The sequence below is a fragment of the Piliocolobus tephrosceles genome, chromosome X (assembly GCF_002776525.5).
Source record: "Piliocolobus tephrosceles isolate RC106 chromosome X, ASM277652v3, whole genome shotgun sequence".
NCBI classification, from domain to species: domain Eukaryota; kingdom Metazoa; phylum Chordata; class Mammalia; order Primates; family Cercopithecidae; genus Piliocolobus; species Piliocolobus tephrosceles.
In genome coordinates, this window is record NC_045455.1 from 110,989 (window position 1) to 132,435 (window position 21,447).

The 21,447-nt window shown below is 42.0% G+C and overlaps 1 protein-coding gene and 1 long non-coding RNA gene across 8 annotated transcripts in view; one reads left to right on the top strand and one right to left on the bottom strand.

The window, feature by feature from the left end:
• Window positions 1-15: 15 nt before the first annotated feature.
• LOC111546353 lies at window positions 16-8,523 on the top strand. Its single transcript, XR_002732756.1, has 2 exons — window positions 16-887; window positions 7,840-8,523. It is a non-coding gene; the product is annotated as an uncharacterized LOC111546353 (long non-coding RNA).
• Window positions 7,670-21,447, bottom strand: part of CDC16 (cell division cycle 16) — a 40,229-nt gene continuing 26,451 nt past the window's right edge. For 2 of the 7 annotated variants that reach the window (XM_026447164.1, XM_023217714.1), the window contains 6 exons: window positions 21,256-21,319; window positions 18,734-18,795; window positions 17,672-17,807; window positions 15,360-15,450; window positions 8,755-9,056; window positions 8,561-8,672 (listed from right to left, as the gene is read on the bottom strand). In XM_026447164.1, coding sequence (XP_026302949.1) covers window positions 8,797-9,056; window positions 15,360-15,450; window positions 17,672-17,807; window positions 18,734-18,795; window positions 21,256-21,319 — 613 coding nt within the window. In that variant the 3' untranslated portion in view covers window positions 8,561-8,672; window positions 8,755-8,796. Of the gene's footprint in view, window positions 8,315-8,560; window positions 9,057-15,359; window positions 15,451-17,671; window positions 17,808-18,733; window positions 18,796-21,255; window positions 21,320-21,447 lie in introns of those variants that run through there. The other 5 variants (XM_023217715.1, XM_023217713.1, XR_002732753.2 and 2 more) reach the window with 4 other exon arrangements.

Sequence of the window (21,447 nt, forward strand, 5' to 3'; positions counted from 1 at the left end):
AAGTAGAGACGGGGTTTCGCCATGTTGGCCGGGATGGTCTCGATCTCCTGACCTCGTTATCCGCCTGTCTCGGCCTCTCAAAGTGCTGAGATTACAGACGTGAGCCACCGATCCGGGCCCTTGCACATATTTTCTTATGAACACACAGGCAGCAGCACTTTGATTACAGTAACTTATATGGAAGTTATTTTAAAATGACTTTCCCCTTCTCTTCCTCATGTAGGCTGTATATTTTATCTGCAGCACGCTTTCTCCCAAGAATCTCAAGCACACACAGGAAGCCAGAGAATAAAATCACTGAGGCTTGAACACATCCAGAGACCAAGGGCGTCACTGACAGAAAAACTTTTTGCCACCCCGCCCAGAAACTGGTTTTCATAGTTCACAGTCTGCAGGGATCTTAGCAAAAATATGGCCGTGGTAAAAGTGCCTCGACCAGCCTCAGTGAGTGGGAAGACTAGGCTGATGAAAAGCTCTGATGATGTGTGTGATTAAAAGTAGATAAATGTGGTTGCCACATAAAATATTTTACCATATAGGGAGGGGCACAATGTGGAAACCATTTATTTTACATGTCTGACTGTTCCTGCAGTGTTTAAAATATAGGAGATATATTCTGATTAGAAAGAAACTGCTCTCAATCTATTTGTATGTCTTCCCTCTAGTTTTAAAATATTAAACAATCTAACTCAATATTTAATTTTACCTCTAGTCATGTTACTAGGCTGGGATAATAAAAAGGACTGTTGAACTTCGCATCTGCCACCTATAACACATTCTTAATGAAGCAGTCTTGCACCGGGGCTTTCTTTATCAACTCTGCCAAATTTCCTAAAATTACCAAATGGAGAAAAAAGCTGGTCCCGCCTCTCACCAGGCACAACCAGGTACAGTAACTTAGGGTATTTCTTGTGTTCGTGTTTTGCCTTCACCACTGCAAAGACCTGTTCTCAGCTGAAGCCACGTTGGCCTCAGCCAACGTGAGGGAGCCTTCATTTGACCTTCCCCAGAACAGTGAGTATTTCCACTTCTCCCTTCACTGCACTGTATACCTAAAGGGACTCAACGTTTGCTGGATGTGTATATTTTATAAACCTAGCTAGCAAAATGTCCAAATGTTTCTTCCCCCCCCAAGTCAATTTTTTAACACCTTTCTGATTCATTACTTCCTGTTATTGCAAAGTTCTGAAAAATGATTTTGAAAAAAAGGATTTTAGAATTCAGCTGTTTGATGAAATTATCTTTAAATAAAATTTTACATGAATTTTAAGATACAGTGAATGAAATACACTTGTAAAATAATTTATGATTTTACATGACAAATTATATCATAAAGAAAATCTAGCTTCCTACACATTAGCCAGCCTGTTGAAATGTTCCTGTTTGATACATGTACAGAACTTTACAGCCAAAGCAAAGCAGTAAGAAATAATCTCCAAACCCTTCTTCATGTGGGCTGCATACTATGTAACTTTACTTTTGCTTAACTGAACACTTCCATCTGTGAATGTGGCCCTGGGCTACATGTTACTTGGTAGCCCCTATCTCATTGGTAGATGACAGTGACTTGAAGAAGCTGGTGACCATAACACTTCCAAGTATTTCCCTTAAGGATAACATGGCCACTGTAGTTAGTGAGAAGGACACCTTTTTAGGATAAACTTGTCATGAGATACTGAAGAACTGGGTAGTAACAGAAACAATACTTGGCAGTACGATGACACATTATGTTTACTCTCAAGAGGCCTAAACACAATTACTTGGCAGTACGATGACACATTATTTTTACTCTCAAGAGGCATAAACACTGGTGTTAACACTGCTGCTAATCTGAATTACAGCTTAGTCAAGTGTCTGAACCCTTTGCATTTTGTGTCGTAAAGCACTGTCAACAGAGTAATGGCTCACCTACCGGACATTCACTTACAGAAACCAAAAAAATCCTAACAGTGATCAGTGAGAAAACTAAATGGGTTTTTCTTTTTTCTCTGGTAGGAAAAATAAATGTAAAAACTCAGCACTTTATTAATACTTTCATTTTAGTTGTTTTAAAAATAATTAAGTTCAGTCACTTGATTTTCTAGCCCCAACTCAAGACAGGGGAGGCATACATGACAGAGAGACAGAAAAGCCATTTAAAAATGAAAACACGAAAACACATTAGTTTGAGTCTAATTTAGCATGGGGTAACTCATGGTCTCCAAACGTATTACTGCGTTAACTTCCAGCACAATATCTGACTTCCACTGTGATGACTGGAGACAGAATGGGGTCTGAATGCTGGTCTTCAACGCACCATACAACAGTGCTAGACCCTCAACTGTATGAAGGGGAACAAAGCCCTCCTTAAAAGATTTACTGGAGTTAACACCTGGGGATCCTCAAGAAATGAACGCTATCACGTTCTGCTTCAGAAGGTAGAAATACAGGGAATACACTTTAGATAGGTTAAGATAAAAAGTTTTGTGTTTAAGGCAGTTCGGTTGCCTGGAAAATTCACTTCTGTATAATGCCTAATTTGTTAATAATGCTGTGAGTAGATGCTTTGTAGTAACTATACAAGTTTGTTTTTCTTTTATGAAAAAGTAGAGTAACGTGTCCTCTGACATTAGGAGTAGGAGCGTTTGAATAAAGGACTTTAAACCAATGAAGCATATAATCCTCTCTTTATTAGAATGACGAAAAGAGTGGGAGTGTTGTTTGCTTGTACAGTTATCACCTAGGAGTCATATCAAGATTCTTTTGCTAATCTCAGTGAAGAGGTTTAAAAAAAAAGTTTAAAGATTAGAGATTTAATAAAATTGTCTTGTATCACCTTTTTAAAATAAAATGTTTAAACATATCTTTTCAAGCCGTGCACTGTGGCTCAGGCCTGTAATCCCAGCACTTTCAGAAGCTGAGGCAGGTGCATCACTTGAGGTCAGGAGTTTGAGATCAGCCTGGCCAATATGGTGAAACCCCGTCTGTACTAAAAATACAAAAGTTAGCTGGGTGTGGTGGCAGGAGCCTACAATCCCAGCTACTTAGGAGGCTGAAACAGGAGAACTGCTTGAGTCCAAGAGGCGGAGGTTGCAGTGAGCTGATATCATGCCACTGCACTATAACCAGGGCAACACAGACTCCGTCTCAAAAAAAAAAAAAAAACCAAATTTTAAGATATCTTTTCACAAAATCAATCACCAGCCAAATGTGTAAAAACTATGTAAGAACTTTTCCTTCTTGACCCCAACAAATGGGGCATTTCCATCTGTTCCGCCATGGCTGATTTCAGATGCTCCTATAAAACAGGGAATCCAGCTGCGACATATTTTAAATATCATTACTGACAGACACCTGCTTATTTCACATAGATTCAATTTTCAATCTTATGTGAGAAAACTGCAAAAGATGTTAAAACAATGGAATAAAAAACAGGCCAAGAGAGCCTATAACATTTACCAATAGTTAAAAGGATACGTCACCAAATGAGTATGTGAGAAAATAGGTAAAATTCAAATTCTTTACCTTACACATACTAGGAGGTAGAAATTACAAAGAACAGTGAATCACATTTATTTTATAGAACACAATGATAACAGCACCAATGGCTGTTTGATTCTCTGAGCTTTTTAAAGCATCACCAGTGTATTAATAGCTGTTTATTATCTTAAATACTATGACTTTCAAAAGTTAAACTGAATTTTGATAAGTATTGCAAACAATTTTATATGACTATTATTTAGCTATAGTTTTTTCTTTTTGAGACAGTCTCGCTCTGTCCCCCAGACTGGAGTGCAGTGGTGCAATCTCAGGTCACTGCAAGCTCCGACTCCCAGGTTCACGCCATTCTCCTGCCTCAGCCTCCTGAGTAGCTGGGATTACAGGCTCCCGCCACCACACCTGGCTAATTTTTTGTATCTTTAGTAGAGACGGGGTTTCACCGTGTTAGCCAGGATGGTCTCTATCTCCTGACCTGTGATCCGCCCACCTTGGCCTCCCAAAGTGCTGGGATTACAGGCATGAGCCACCATGCCCAGCCTATATATTTTTTTTAATATGACTAATATTTAAAGACAGCAGTGACGTCATAGAAAACGGCAGGGCAGGAAGCTTCAGGGATTGAATTGATTGGTTCTTCCGCCAAAACCACCACTAAGCTGGACAAAAAATTAGCAGAATCAACGGTTTTCTAACTCTGTCACCTCATCAGATGCTTACTGCAACCCGGGGAAGGCTTGATGATGCAGAGACTGCAGCTTTTTGGTTCAGAGGGTGGTGTTGATGGACAGCCTATGTACCTGCTGCAGCCTGTCCTCAGCGAGGACCCTGTGCATTTTGGTCATATAATGGTGCCCTGAGGGACCAACGTAGATGCGTGCCTTTGTCTCGACCCCTCAGGCTGCAGCAATTTCCCTAATACCATCTGTCAGAAAATTTAGAGATACACACTTTTAAAAAAGAAAATAAACACGAGGTCAGGAGATCGAGACCATCCTGGCTAACACAGTGAAACCCCGTCTCTACTAGAAAATACAAAAAGTAGCCGGACGAGGTGGCGGGCACCTGTAGTCCCAGCTACTTAGGAGGCTGAGGCAGGAGAATGGTGTAAACCCGGGAGGCGGAGCTTGCAGTGAGGTGAGATCTGGCCACTGCACTCCAGCCTAGGCGACAGAGCGAGACTGTCTCAAAAAAAAAAAAAAAAAAATCCAGATATTGGGCCAGCCGTGGTTACTCATGCCTGTAATCCCAGCACTTTGGGAGGCTGAGGCGAGAGGATCATTAGAGCCCCTGAGTTCAAGACCACCCTGGGTAACATAGTGAGACTGCGTCTCTACAAAAATAAAAATAAATAAATTAGCCAGGCATGGTGGTGCATTCCTGTAGTCCTAGCTACTTGGGAGGCTGAGGCGAGAGGATCCCTTGAGCCAAGGAGTTAGAGGCTGTGGTGAGTTATGATCATGCCACTGCACTGTAGCCTAGGTGACAGAGACCCCATGTCAAAAAAAAGATCCAGACACTTAAGGAAATCTCTGTCAGGTTACAGGCTGACCAGAGAGACAATAAAAAGACCAGGAACCTCAGGAATACAGACTTTGCAAAAATAACTTGGAAAATTCACTACACAAATGAACTGCAGCCCTCAACATGTAACAGAAGCAATCCTTGAGGAAAGGGATACTGTGATTTCCAGAGCTACTGCAGTGTCATATTCAAACTGTACAGTTCTCAACACAAAATTACAAAGCACACAAATAATGGAAAATACGGCTGACTTATGGGAAAAAAAGAATATGACACAAACTGTCCCTGAGGAAGCCCAGATACTAGAATTACTAGTCAAAGATGTTCATCAACTGTATTAATATGCTCACAGGGCTAGCAGAAACCCTGGAAAACGGACTAAAGGAACCAGGAGAGTGATGTATGAACAAATAGAAAATGTGAACAGAGACAGAAATGATAAAAAGGAACCAAATAGAAACTCAGGAACTGAAAAACACAGCAGCCGAGATTAAAAGCATTCACTGAAAGGATTCAGCAGCAGACTTCAGCAGGCAGAATTAGCAAAGGTGAAGAGAAGGCAGTTGAAGTTACCCAGTCTGAGGAGAACAAGAACAGAACCTATGGGACCCATAGGACACCATCAGAAATACCAACACACGCATTTAGGAATCCCAACAAGTGAGAAAAAGGGCAAACAAACAACAACAACAAAAACCCCTAAAGAAATAATGGCCGGAAAGTGAGGAAGCACACTAAAAGCCAAAATCGGCCAAATGCAAGGCCTCGCACCAAACAGTTGGTCAAGCTGTGAATGCAAAGGAAAAGTTATTGAAGGAAATTAAAAGTGCTTCTCCATTAAACACACGAAAGTGAAACAGCTTTATTGCTGATAGGGAGAAGGTTTGAGTGATGTGGATACAAGATCAAACGAGACACAACATTGCTGTAAGCCAGCCTAATCCAGAGCAAGACCCTAACTCTCTTCAATTCTATGAAGGCTGAGAGAGGCGAGGGAGCTGCAAAAGAATAGGTAGAAACTAGCAGAGATTTTTCATGAGGTTTAAGGACAGAAGCCATCTCCACAACATAAAAAGTGCAAGACGGAACAGCAATTGCTGATGGAGAAGCCATCTAGATGGTCTAGCAAAGATCATTAATGAAGATGGCCACATTAAACAGCAGATGATCAATGCAGACAAAACAGCCTTATATTGGAATATGATGCCATCTAGGACTTTCATAGCTGAAGAGGAGTCGATGCCTTGTTTCAAAGGACGGGCTGACTTGTGAGGGGCTCATGCAGCTGGAGGCTTTAAACTAAAGCCAATGCTCATTCACATTTTGAAGAAAATCTAAGAGCTAAGTCTATTCTGCCTGTGCTTTAAAAATAGAAAAAGTTTAGGTGACAGCACCTCTGTTTACAGTATGGTTTACTATTTTAAGCCTACCCTTGAGAACTACTGTTCAGAAAATGATTCCTTTCAAAGTATCACTGCTCACTGACAATCTGACAATGCACCTGGTCACCCATGAGCTCCGTGGGAGATGTACAAGACAAATGCTGTTTGCATGCTGCTAACACATCCATCTGCAGCTCACGGATCAAGGAGTCATTTTTGAATTTCAAGTCTTATCTTTTAGGAAATACGTTTTGTAAGGCTATAGCTGCCATAGAGTGATTCCTCAGATGGATCTGGGCAAAGAACACAGAAAACTTTCTGGAAAGGATTCACCATTCTAAATGCCATTAAGAACATTTGTGATTCATGAGAAGTGGTCAAAATGGGAGTTTGGAAGAAGTTGCTTGCAGCATGTGGTGATCTAATAGCAAGATAACTAAAATCAGAAGTGAAGCTGGGCGTGGTGGTGTGTACCGGTAATCCCAGCTACTTGGGAGGCCGAAGTGAGAGGGCTGCTTGAACCCAGGAGTTCAAGATGAGCCTGGGCAACACATGAGACCCTGTGTCAAAAAATATACAAATAAATAAAAAGGAATAAAATCTAAAAATGGAGCCTAAAGATGTGACTCAATTGCTGCAATCTCATGATAAAACTTTAATAGATGAGTTGCTCTCTATGGATAAGCACAGAAAATAGTTTCTTAAAACGGAATCTACTCCTGGTGAAGATACTGTGAACATTGTTGAAACAACAACAAAGGATTTAGAAGATTCCATACATTTAGCTGATAAAGCAGCATCGGGGTTTGAGAGGATTAACTCCAGTTTTGAAAGACATTCTACTGTAATACATTGTCAAACAGCATCACATGCTACAGAGAAATCTTTCATCAGAGTCAATCAATGCAGCAAACTTCACTGTCTTATTTGAAGAAGTTACCAGTCACCCCAGCCTTCAGCAACCATCATCATCAGCCATCCACATGGAGGCAAGACCCTCCGTTAACAAAAAGATTACAACTTGCTAAAGGCTTAAATGTTAAAGGCATTTTTTTAACAATAAAGTGTTCTTTTTTTTTTTTTTTTAAATGGAGTCTCACTCTGTTGCCCAGGCTGGAGTGCAGTGGTGGGTGTGCTGTCCAGCTCACTGCAACCTCTGCCTCTGGGGTTCAGATGATTCTCCTGCCTCAGCCCCCCAAGTAGCTGCTATTACAAGGCACGTGCCACCCCACCCGGCTAATTTCTGTATTTTAGTAGAAACAGGGTTTTGCCATGTTGGCCAGGCTGGTCTCGAATTCCTGAAAGTATTTTTAAATTAAGCTATGTATACTGTTTTTTGGACATAATGCTATTACGTACTTAATAGACTATAGTATAAACGTAACTTTTATATGTACTGGGAAACCAAACAATTTGTGAAACTTGTTTTATTGTGGTATTTGCTTTATTTCGCCAGTTTGGAACCAAAACTGCAATGTCCCCAAGACATGCCTGTAGGTACACGAGTCCATACTGATAAATGACTGAATAAACAGGAGAGAAGAAGCAAATCTTCAAGAAGAATAACATGCACAGATACTGCTCTCTCCCGGGGTTGGAGCTTAAACCTCCTCAACCCACAGAGTATGGAAAGGGAAACACAGGAACTTGACAGTGGAGAAACCTGGCAGACACCGTGACCAGGTGGCCAAGGTCAGCACTGCCTGGGATAGCTGGTGTGGTGGTTACGACCACCCAGCAGGATGTGATGAGAAAGGTGCTTCAGAAACATCAGACCAACTCCAATGGAGGGACATTCTTCAGACTGCCTGGCCAGTACTCCTCAGAACTGTCAGGGTCATGAGAAACAAGGGAAGTCTGAGGAACTGTCACAGGCGAGAGACCGCAAAGGAGACGGGATGACTAAATGCAATGTGCGCCTGGATGGGACTCTGGGACAGAAAGCAGACATTAGGGAAAAACTGGTGAAATCCAAATAAAGGCTGGATTTTAGTTAATGGTAACTACCAATGTTGGTTTCTTAGTCATGACAAATATTCCATGGTAACGTAAGAGGTTAACAATGGGGGAAACTAGGTGAGGGGCACCTAGAAGCTCTCTGTACTGCCATTTTTCTGTAAATCTAAAATTAGTCCAAAAAGTTTATTGGAAAAGAAAAATAAAAAAAAGACATAACAGATGGTTTACCTTCTTTATTCCACTACGTATAACTATTTTGTAGGTTCAGAGAATCAGAACACATCTGTTGCAAAGGTGTGCGATCCAGTCTCTTAAGGCGGGTCTCTGTTCCTAAATGTAGAGATGCAGTTTGGAGTCACGTTAGGAAGTGGGACGTTCTTAAGCCATGGAGAGGATGTGAGAGAATACTAACCTACACCGACCGGGACAGCGGGACCAGGACCACTGACTGGAGTCACGTGCTGTGGTCTGACATAGACGTCTCTAACATCATGTCACTTTCATTCATTTCAATTTCAAAGGTTTCTTCCAAGGAAGGTCTGGAATCTGGAGTTTTCCTTGAGGTTTCCAATGGCGTAAGCCCCGTTTCTTCTGCAGTCTGTTTTTCTACTTCAAATTCCCTGAAATCCCACGGAGGTGAAATAATGTTTTTTAGTGTCTTCATTGTATGCACATCAAAGTCATAACATTTTAATTTGTCTTTAATGTCTGCTCCTAAAAAGAAATACTACAATTAGAATAAAATAAGAAATTCCATCATTTATCATTTCTATTGTTATATAACACCATCTCTATCATTTAAGTCAGATTATACTATTTAGAATAAAATATAAAACTCCATCAAACATCTATCATTTCCATCATTATATACCATCTCTGTCATTTAAGTCAAATTATACTTTTAAGAGCACAAGTTGAGAGCAGAAGGAAAACAACATTCCAATCTTTTTCTTCTTTTTCATTTGTTTTCCACCATTTGCAAAGGAGGTGTCAGGAGACTTTTAGAAGCACAGGCAGTTGCGGCTCCAGGGTTTCAACAGCTGCCCTATTTCCAAGGCCGCCTCAATACGGATAAGGCCTGTGGGCAACTTTTTTCTCAGCTGTTACAGATAAGACCTGCATTGTGTGGCCGCAAGGGATGGCTCACACCTGTAATCCCAGCACTTTGGGAGGCCAAGGTGGGCAGGGAGATTGAGACTATCCAGGCTAACACGGTGAAACCCCGTCTCTACTAAAAAAAAATACAAAAAAATTAGCCGGGCGTGGTGGTAGGTGCCTGGAATCCCAGCTACTCAGGAGGCTGAGGCAGGAGAATGGCGTGAACCTGGGAGGCGGAGCTTGCAGTGAGCTGAGATCGTGCCACTGCACTCCAGCCTGGCTGACAGAGCTAGATTCTGTCGCAAAAAAATAAAAGAACTGCTGTGCCCACTGAGTATAGTCACCAATCTTATGCACACAGAAGCCACAATGAAATAAAATTCATTTCCCATATATTAAAACCTTAAGGGTAATATAAATTGGAACAGATCTGAACAGATATATTAGGTACGATCATTTACAATCATTCGACATAAACAAAATGAGTTTTACACAGTTCAAACCAATAGCTTTCAGGAATAGGTAGTTTGGCAGATAATGACATGCAAACCTCCTAAAGATAAAAATGACATGAATGGTAAATCTCTTCTGCAAGGTCAAGGAGACGTCCCTCTGACTCATTATCAACTCTCCAGCCTTTATTTAGCTTCCTATGAACTTCCCTCGAACAAATGACGAAACTAAGGCTCAGACTTGCCTTTCTGGCCACAGGGCTGCCAAGGGGCAGAGCTGAGGTTTCAACCCAACATCTCTAGGAAACCAGAGCTTACATTTGTTTTTTAAAACTGAGCTAAAACCAAGAGTCAAGTGTGAATCTCCTTAAGCACATGACTGAATGAACGCTACATACATGCATCCCACATGACCACCGCCAGAAGGGCACAGAACATGCACAGCTCCGTAAGACCACCCTGTGCCCACTCCTAGTCAATACTGCCAGCTTTCCCAAGCCTGAAATGAGCATTGTATGGACCTTTCTATCACTATCAATTAGTTTTGTTCATTACTAATTGATATGGTTTGGATCCGTGTCCCACCAAATCTCAGGTTGAAATGTAATCCTCTATGTTGGAAGGTGGGGCCTGGTGGGAGGTGATCGGATCATGGGGGTGGTTTCTCCTGGATGGTTTACTGCCATCCTCTTGGTGCTGTTCTCATGACAGTCAGTTCTGGCTGTTTAAAGTGTGTAGCACCTCCTCCCTTTCTCAATCCCTCCTGTTCCAGATATGTGAAGTGGTGGCTCCCCACTTAGCCTTCTGCCATGATTTCAGGTTTTCTGAGGCCTCCCCAGAAGCCAAGCAGATGCCAGCATCATGCTTCCTGGATAGCCTGCAGAACTGTGAGCCAATTACATTTCTTTTCTTATAAATTACCCAGGCTCAGGTATTTCTTTATAGTAACGCGAGAATGGACTAATACACTAATCTTATAAATGGAAGTAATTAGTAGATATTCATATTTTTGTCAAAAATCTGTGAAATTTGCCAGGCGTGGTGGCTCATGCCTGTAATCCCAGCACTCTGGGAGACCGAGGCAGCTGGATCACCCGAGGTCAGGAATTCGAGACCAGCCTGGCCAACATGGTGAAACCCCATCTCTACTAAAAATACAAAAACTTAGCTAGGTGGGGTGGCATGCGCCTGTAATCCTAGCTACTCGGGAGGCTGAGGCAGGAGAATTGCTTGAACCCAGAAGGCGGAGGTTGAAGTAAGCCGAGATTGCACAACTGCACTCCAGCCTGGGCGACTGAAACTCCCTTTCAGAAAAAAAAAATAGTAATAATTAAAAATTTTTAAAAATCTGTGAAATTGATCCATGTTTCTAAATGATTCAGTAGTCTTTCAAATAATATAGTATTCCACTGTATGAACATGTCACAATTTATTTCTCCTCTCTCCTACTGGTGGACGTTTTGAGTCATTTCCAGTTAGGTGCTATTATGAATAAAGCTATGAATACTCGTTTGTGACCTTTAGTGGACAGAAGCACTTGCTTCCGTTGGGCTCACACCTGGGAGCACAACTGCTACATCACAGAATCAGTATGGCCAATCACCCTCACACCCACCCCAATGAATCACACCTCCCAGCACCCTCGCCCTGGTACAGCCCCTCCCACACTGACTCTGAGCTTATGAGACTTGTACTGATGGAACAGAACGTTGTGCAACTCTGAATTTTCAAGAGGTCCTGAACTTCGGTTCTTGTCCTTTAGAACCCTGAGAACATCGTGCTACAAAGAAACCTAAGATGAAAGCCCCAGAGAGAGAGAGACTTAGCACCCAAGCTGAGCTCCCTACTGGAAAATGATACCATTTTAGACCATCTACCCAGTCAAGTATCTGCTAACCACAGCTGCGTGGGTAAACCTAGAGAAGACCCGCAAATGGGTCACTCAACCCACAGAATTGTAAAAATAATACATTGTTGGTTGAGGTTTTGGAGTGGTTAGGCAGCAATAGAGAACTGATATAATAGGCTTAACTTTACTATGATGTTAAGCAGTTTCCCAAAAAGACTTTACCCTTTTATAACCCACTAGTAGTCAATCTATGAGAGTTCCAGTTGCTCCACATCACACCAACACCACATACTGTACTTTCAGCCATTCTGGTGGGTGTGTACTGGTTTCTCACTGTGGTTTTATTTATATTACTTTTTTGAGACAGGATTTTCACTCTGTTGCTCAGGCTGGAGTGCAGTGGTGTGATTGCTGCAGCTTTGATCTCCTGGGCTCCAGCAATCCTCCAGCCTCAGCCCCGAGTAGGTGGCACTAGAGGCACACACCATCACTATGGTTTTAGTTTCATTTCCCTGGTAAGTAATGATGTTGAGCGCCTTTATTTGCTTCCTGAGGCAGAATAGGGTCTAAAGACAGGACGCCTTCACTTCGGCCTCTGATTGGTCACAGTCTTCATTTGCATAGGGTGTAACTTCACTTCAGCCTCTGATTGGCCACAGACCAATCCTTCATTTGCATAGGGTGTAGCCAACAGGAAACCCCTAAGGGTACTTAAACCCCAACTGGGGCTCATCAGCTACTTGCTCAAACCGGCTCCCACTGTGTGGCGTGTACTTTCACTTCAATACACCCATGCTTTCGTCTTCCACTGCTTTGTGTGTTTTATTCAATCTTTTTTCACCATGCCAAGAACCTGGACGACTTGTAGTGAAGACCTTCCACACCAGTAACATATTTTGGTGAGCCAGTCAGGCGGTAAGCCCAAATTTTGGGATTTATTTTTCTTTTCTTCTTCCTCTCTAGAGAGCCTTCATTTGTGGGCATGAGCTGGAGCTATGGCCATGTGGGGATCCCTCTGCTCTATACAGGGGAACTCCCCGCCTATTTCCCTTTTCCAACTCGGGACCCTCAGTGGATAGCACCTAAGCACAGAGACAACTGCGGGTCTCTGGCTGGGGACACTGGTGAAGTGAAAGATTTCCGTGTGGAAGTGCCTGGCCACCACTGCCCAGTTTGGATGAGGGACCCGAGTCCTTTTCTTGTTTTCAGTGGCCATTTCCTACCTAATTGCTCCTTGGTAACTGAGGGCAGGCAACTGGCTGGGGCCACACTCTGGTGTTACCTAAATTTCTTGAGGTTCTCCTTGGAGGAATGAGAGCGTAACTAAGGCAGTAAACTATGATAAACTAAGGGAGGTTACACAGGACAACGAGAAAAATCCAGCCATGTTTCATGGCAGGCTGGAGAAGGACTTTAAAAACATGCCACTCTGGACCCTTCCTCTCCCAAAGGCAGTGCTGAGCCCTCTTTTATTCCTAGTATTACTACTTTTGGTATGAACTTTCTTTTTTAGTGATTATCTAGAAATTTATACATTTTAGTGACCACTTTAAACAACCTATATTGTATCATTTTCAAGCCCAAAGAAATGTATAAGGCATATAATTTTGACACTTTTCAATTATTTTTAAGGTTATAAGCATGTAAAATACCGTTAATATATATAAGAATATGCATAACTACCAATATATAGCTTTTTTTTCTTTTTGAGATGGGCTCTGTCACCCAGGCTGGAGTACAGTGGCGCAATCTTGGCTCACTGCAACCTCTGCCTCCCGGGTTCAAGTGATTCTCCTGCCTCAGCCTCCCGAGTAGCTGGGACTACACATGTGTGCCACTATGCCTGGGTAGTTTTGTTTTTTGTTTTTCTCTTTTTAGTAGGGGCAGGGTTTCACCATGTTGGCCAGGTGGGTCTTGACCTCCTGACCTCTGCCTGCCTTGGCCTCCCAAAGTGCTAGGATTACAGGCATGAGCCACCACGCCTGGCCTACATAGCTTCTTTTGAAGAGATATTCTCTAAATTTTCATCCAGAGTAGATTCACTATAGTTTATTAGGTGTGTTTCTCAATACATTGACTGAATGTTTTAAAGCATATAGATATTTGAATACTGCTTAACCTCATACATTCCTTTATTTATATCACAGCCCCCTATAACATTCAGTAATATTAATAAAACTTGAGACATATAAGGATAGAACCCAACACATTCAGAGAAAAATTGTTTATACTGCTGTAGAGCCAGAAATGAAACCCAGGTTCTAAGGGGACAGGGAAGCTGTTTGCTAAGTGTGCCATGAGCTACCACACAAGTGCATCAGTGACTGGGCATAGAGCAGGCACAATTACAGGATGGTTAAGAGAGTGAGCTGTGGAGCTTAACGCTATGTGAACATGCATGTTTAAACTGTGATGTGCTTCAGTTTATCCTACTTTACAATGGGTATTACTCATTTTTTGTTGTTGTTCTCAGTTGACTGGATTATTTCTCCCGTCTGTCTTCTTGCCACTCTGGATGCCCACATGAAAGGACCCAAGGTAATTTCTGACAGCCTCGGGCTCCTTGGGAAAACCAGAGGGCACCACAGACCCCGTTTTAGGAGAAACCTGTTTCCCTCAGGGAACCCCAAGACACATAAGCAGACAAGCCCTTCTCAAAATCTAAGGCTCTGCTCTGTTTTCTATCACATTACCTGACCTTTTTGACTTTTGGGGAAATTACATCAGAAATTACTTTAGTAGGGGCCGGGCACAGTGGCTCATGCCTGTTATCCCAACACTTTGAGAGGCTGAGGCAGGCGGATCACCTGAGGTCAGGAGTTCAAGACCAGTCTGGCCTGAACATGGAGAAGACCAGTCTCTACTAAAAATACAAAATTAGCTAGGCGTGGTGGCACATGCCTGTAATCCCAGCTACTCGGGAGGCTGAGGTGGGAGAATGGCTTAAACCCGGGAGGCAGGGGTTGTGGTGAGCCAAGATCGTGCCATTGCACCCCAGCCTGGGCAACAGAGTGAAACTCCGTCTCAAAAACAGAAAGAAATTACTTTAGTAGGAATGGGAGTTAGCAGGCTTGAAACTTTCCTATCCTAGATCTCAAGATTTAACCTTACCACATCCTCCTGATCATGTAATGTTTATAACTAAACGAGTGCCCAAGTACAGCAATTCCATCCAAACTTATGCTATTACTTATTCACTGTTATGGAAATGTATGGCATCTCAACATTCCATTGAAATGTAAAGATTTGTATTGTTATACCCTGCATTTAAAATAATGACAGAGCCCCTTCGATTGTGTATTAGAAAAATGTTGCCAAGATTTCTTTTTCCATTATAGAAACAGATGCGTCCTTCTATCAAAGTGCTTTACACTTACTCTGTAGCGGTATTTTCCACAAGCAAGTATTCAACTTTAAACTGAATGCATCCTCAGTGAGTCACTAACTCCCCACAGCATTGTTCCAATAAAATAAATGGAGTTTCTTGTTTTTAATGCAGCACAAATGGTTAGAAAGATAAACTTGGAACCTCAGATGAGAATATGAGAAACATAAACAGAGACATATGACAACCTAAAAAATGGAGTACAATACCAATAAGAATAATGATCATCTTACCGATATAAGCTTCAGAATCACCAATGTACATTTCGATGCAATGACCAAGCATTGTAACAGAAAATGTATCATCTCGCCTAAGACCAAGGGCCTGCCATAAAAGATTCAGCATGGTTATTAAAAGAAAATGTATTTCCTTATCTTTTGTTTAGAAATATTACCACACTGATTCATTTCAAAATATTCCAGGGCATCCAGGGTGGGGGAAGTGGCACTGTTAGTGGGGACAGAACTACACGAGCCGATGGCTGGCCATGAGCCGATGACTGTTGAAGTTGGTTATGGGTCATGGAGGTTCATCACACCATTCTGTTTTCTTATGCTGGAAACCTACACCAAAAAAGATTTTTTAAAAAGTTCTATCTCAACTGGGCACAGTGGCTCATGCCTGTAATCGCAGCACTTTGGGAGGCCTAGGCGGGCGGATCACCTGGGGTCAGGAGTTCCAGACCAGCCTGGCCAACATGGTGAAACCCCGTCTCTAATAAAAAATACAAAAATTAGCCGGGCATGGTGGCAGGTGCCTGTAATTCCAGCTACTTGGGAGGCTGAGGCAGGAAAATTGCTGGGAGGTGGAGGTTGCAGTGAGCCAAGATCGCACCACTGCACTCTAGCCTGGGCAACAAAGCAAAATTCTATCTCAAAAGAAAAAAAAAAGTTCTATCTCCATACAGAGTTCTCTGAGCCTTCTGTATTTGTTTGTTTGTTTGTTTGTTTGTTTGTTTTCAGACACAGTCTCACTCTATCGCCAGGCTGGAGTGCAGTGGCATGATCTCAGCTCACTGCAACCTCCGCCTCCTGGGTTCAAGCAAGTCTCCTGCCTCAGCCTAGGACTGAGGCACAGGGCTAGTAGCTGGGACTACAGGCACGTGCCCAGCTGATTTTTGTATTTTTAGTAGAGACGGGGTTTCACCATATTGGTCAGGATGGTCTTGATCTCTTGACCTCGTGATCTGCCCGCCTCAGCCTCCCAAAGTGCTGGTATTACAGGTGTGAGCCCACGTGCCCAGCCCAGCCGAGCCTTCTGTATTAATCAGATCTCAGAAGAAAGGTAAATTATACAACACTCAAATATACATATTTAAAAGATTATACAGGACTAGAAACTGTGCTTAGTCCAAACCTCTGACGAGCTCAGTGCTCTGGTACCATCACGGTACCTTCACGACTTCATCGAACCTCAAAATCTATAATGAACTCCTGAAAATCAGTTACAAACCGCTCATGAGTTTATCTTTGATACATTTTCTCATATTTTATCTCTTTTTCCAAATAGCATTAGTTCATTGATTCTAAGACCCACATTTTCTCAAATGCGAACACTTCTTCCCTTTTACCTGTGGTTTCCTATTACTGCCATCAACCAGCCACCACTGTGACGTAGGTAAAACCTGCCTGAGCAGCACGGACTTGGTGGTTATGCTGGCAGCACAGACTAGATCACAAACCATGTGAGGAACACTTAAACAGATACGGGGATTGTGGTTTTCTAAAAACCCTCCTGAGGAACACTTAAACAGATGTGGGGATTGTGGTTTTCTAAAAACCCTCCATTGACACTTCAGCAGACTGAGAGGGATGAGAGACAGAGAGTTGGAAAGCAGGTGTCTGTGGCTGGGAGGAAACCCAGAGCCAGGAACTGGGTATGTGAGCTAGCATCAGGGCACTATTTTGGGAAAACACAGATGCTGGCCCTCTGGGTTGAATATTGCAACCATTTATTTCACTTACATGTACATTTCTAGGTATGTACTAGAGTAATACAAATCTGCCTAAATATGTTCAAGAATATTTTCTCTAAATACAAAAAAATTAAGTGACAGGAAAAAATTATGTTTTAATTAGCAGCACTTTTTTATGGTCATCCTGCTTACTCATGGTGTCTTAAATTTGATGGAATATGGTACATGGAATAAGGAAAGGTTCTTTCCTTGTGATGACTGCACAGACTGTTTTGTTCATCTACTAAAGTGATCTAAGCGGATTAATTGTAAAAGTCATCAACAGAAAGACAGGGAGTTCCCAAAGGGCCTACGTGGACAGACAACGCCGTGCTCAGCACTCAGATGGCTGGCGAGTGCCGCTGGGCACCTGCGCACTTCCCTGCAAACCCTGAGGACAGGACTTATGCTTGTTTCTAATTTGATGAGTACTGTACAACACCTACATGCTTTGCTCTGCAAAGAAAAGAATAAAACATAAGGTTGCCTAAAGATTATTAAAAAAGTAAATATTACCTAGAAAAAATATTTCAAAAAAGGAAGTGGTCAGTGTCAACCAGATTTAAAATTAGGTACGAAGAAAAGACATACTGTGTGGAAGTAGTCCACAGCATTTTCAAAGTTGCCCATCAGACTGTGGATATATCCGATAGCGGAGTAGGTGGATGCGTTCTGAGGAATCAACACCAGTGCCTGGCGGTGGTAATCCAAGGCCTCGGCGTACTTTCTGTGGGGGAGAAAACAGTCACTGGCCACAGGAAAAGCACTAAATCCCGAAGTCTAAGATGAGTCCATCCATATCAACACCCAAGAAACACCATCTCGATAACAGCAGCAGTCTAGACTGCTGAACGTCCTCCACACCTACTCTCACACAGCTCAATGTGCCCTCTAAATGCATCCTCCAGGCCTGCTCCCTCCTCCAGCCAAGGGCACTCCTGCAGGGATGTCTGCTGTATTCCTTCTGATGTCTAGTGGGACACTGCAACCAGAACCCCAGTCCCTGCCTCCTGGCTGTGTCCTTCCCACACACCCCCCTCTTAGGTGACAGTGTCCCATATCAGGGGCAAATAAAAGCAGCCAAGGTGTATTGCTTTAAGGTCCAAAAGATTTACTTAGAAAAGTGCTCCCCAGAGTTCTCTGGAATACTTGACTTGTAAAGTCTTTTGTGAAAAAAATGTTTTATCCTCAATTAAACTTTGGAAAATGCCATAAGCTTGTAATACACAGTAAAGACTCAAAGAAATCCTGCAATAGAAACACTTGTTAAATCTTGAGTAACCTAAAATTGCCCAGACTTATTTAACCAAAAAACCCATTTTTCAACTGTTGCCTGTTTATCACACCACAAAACCTCTAGCAGAAAACAGTTAGACTATGGATAGGATTTTAATTATATCTTACTGTCCTAATTCTTCTGAATTAATTTTGAACACTAAATTTTCATATAAAAAAGTAAAAATCTCAATGTTTCTAAATAAAATTACACCACAGAGATAAATAATAAAAGCTGATTTTGATGCTAATTATACCTGAGCAGCCAAGTACAAGAAAGCTGGTGGATCTCATGAAATAAAAATATGACAAAGTATTCAGAATTAAGTAAACTTTGAGTCACAAAGTATATTTCTGAAAATGCTCTACTTCACTTACTTAAGTTTTCTGCAGACATGCCCCAAGTTGTTCAACAAAGGTTCCCATTTGTCAACTGTTACCTAAAACATAGCAACATCAAGCCCACGAGTTATATATGTCACGGTTCAGCCTGACATGTTTGCACTGAATTATTTCACGCCTTGCAAGCTGGGCTGTCTCCCGGTGTGCGCCTCCAGCACGCCACAAGGCCAGGGTAACTGCTGGCTTATCTATCTCCCTTTCTTCCCTACTAGGAGACTTCTGAGGACTCTGTTATCATTAGGACAAGTTGATCCAAGAACCTATCCCTGCTGGAGTTCAAATGAGTATCTGCAGCTCAGAGCTTTCCCTCAAACACCAGACCTCTCTATCCATCTGCCTGCTAAATACCTCTGCTTGGAAATGTTACAAGCACTTTAAGTTCGGTGTGCTACACACCACACCCGTCTCTCCCTGGCCATCCCAGCTCCTGACCTAACTGCTGCTGAGTGCCCCTCCAGTCCAGTGAATGGTACCCCCATCCCCTCTGACCCTTCCACGAAGCACACCAGGCCTGGTTCCTTCTAACTGCTAGGCGTAACTCCAACCTATGTAATCCTCACCTTCCTCATTAACAGAGTCAAATCTGGGCCCCAATCATAAAAGTCTGACCAGATTGTTTCCTTCTTAAATCCCTTTGTATTCCCACTCTCCTCAGGATAAGGTACAAACTCTTTCATTCTGGGCCCTTAGTGACCCACACTTAACCCTCTTGACCCACTCCTTAACATTCTCTGTGAACTCAAAATCCAAGTCATACTGAATTAGCTCCAATTTTTGCAAATACTGAAATACCCTTGCCCTAATTTTTGCCTGGCTAATGTGTGATGACGTTCAGGACTGAGGTGTATGCAAAAGGCTCATTTCTGGGTGAACTGCCTTTCTCTGTGGGCACCTTTAGTTCCTCAATTGTACCGTATTTCACCACCAATTTACTTATTTATATTCCCCAGTTGATCTGAGGTCAGGAAATAGTAAACTCATTGCCCGTTGCATCCCAACGCCTAGCTCAGAGCCTATGGCTCATTAAATATATGTCAACTAAATGAATGAACAGACCTGAGCCACAGATTCTCTATCTCTATTGAGACCAGTTCTAGGAGGCACAGCCCATGTGAATGAAAAACAAATCATTTAATGACTCTTAGGCATGATTATTTCTCTTTAACATTTGCCGCAGTTTCTAATAAAGTCAATATTTTCCCCCTCTTCGTATAGCTTTTTAATGGGCATTTTGACATTTCAATAGTATTGTGCTTTCATACTTAAAACCATTAAATTTCTGTAAGACTCTAAATTTACTGCCTCTTAATCATCAAAGAATACAGGTTCAGTTGAACCTAAAGTATGGTTTAGGAAAGTGCTTCTCAAACTTTTCTGTGCATGATAATCCCCTGGGGATCTTGCTAAAACTGCAGATTTTGATTCAGTTGGTGTGAGATTCTGCACTTCTGGCAGGCTTCTAGGCGACGCTGATGCTGCTAACCCCATCTGAAAACTGACAAGGTGGCAAGTGGCAATCCCCTATTAACAAAACACTTGGATTATCCAGAACTAACCAAGACTATGTGGCAGAGGCACCTGCTTTATATACATGCATGTGCAAACACAGGAATAGTGTTTATAAGTTCAGATGACATGAGAGACCAAAGTAAACAAAGCTGTGTCTATGGGGACAGGCAGATCGCTAGGCAGGAAGGCAAAGCTGTGTCTGTAACAGCAGAGAAAGCTAACAGCCAAGGGAGAAGAAAACTGTGGGCAGGTGTGCACAAACAGGAACAGCAGGAAGCTGAGAAGTGAAAATCAAAATAGAATGAAACAAAACAGGCACGGATGAAACAGAAGAGCATCATGCAAATCTCTTACCTATGCAAGTTTATGGCATCTAAAATTGTTACTACTTTTACGTCATATCAGTATATGCACATCCTTGATAATTGTTAGGATAACTCATAAGCAGCAATTCATGGGGTACATCGTTCATGCAACAGAAGCAATCAAATATTTTAAAATGGAAAGGCCCAAATACACACTCAGTATGCAGTAACACCAACAAAAGGTGTGAATTTCAGTAATACCTATCCCATCCCTATCCTTTCAGAAGTGGGACCTGCCGCTATACTTTATTTACCCTTCAGTCAAAGACGCTCTCTGAAGTTCTAGAGGAGGAATGTTACATCAGACGCTACAGTGCCCAACAGTTTCCGCAAACCAACGACTATTCCTAGCTTCAAATAATCATCCAATCTGTTCTGATGCCTCTCCCATTTCAAAGCTAGAGCCCATTTAAGAAGCAAAGGCCCAACATTTGCCCTCTTAATTAGGCAAAAAACTTCATTTCTTACCATGTGGTAAAACAGTTAACTGACAATGCAAACATTAACAGCTGCTTGTTATGAAAATATCAGCTTATCATCTTTGAAGGCAATGAGATTTTCCTCATTTAACAGTGAACACTCAGGGGTATGTATGTGTGTATTTACAGATACAACAAAGAATACCTCGTTCCCAATTGCTTTAATTTTTTCCAAAGCATCAAGAAACCATTTTTCGGCTGTTTTCCATCTAAAATGAACGGAAAAAAGGTTGCAGATTATTCAAAATTACCAAATATAAACTTTTAAAAAACTTTTGATTATCTTTCTAGTAGTACTAAAATGCAATGGGGTAAACTGCTGGAAATAATTATAAAA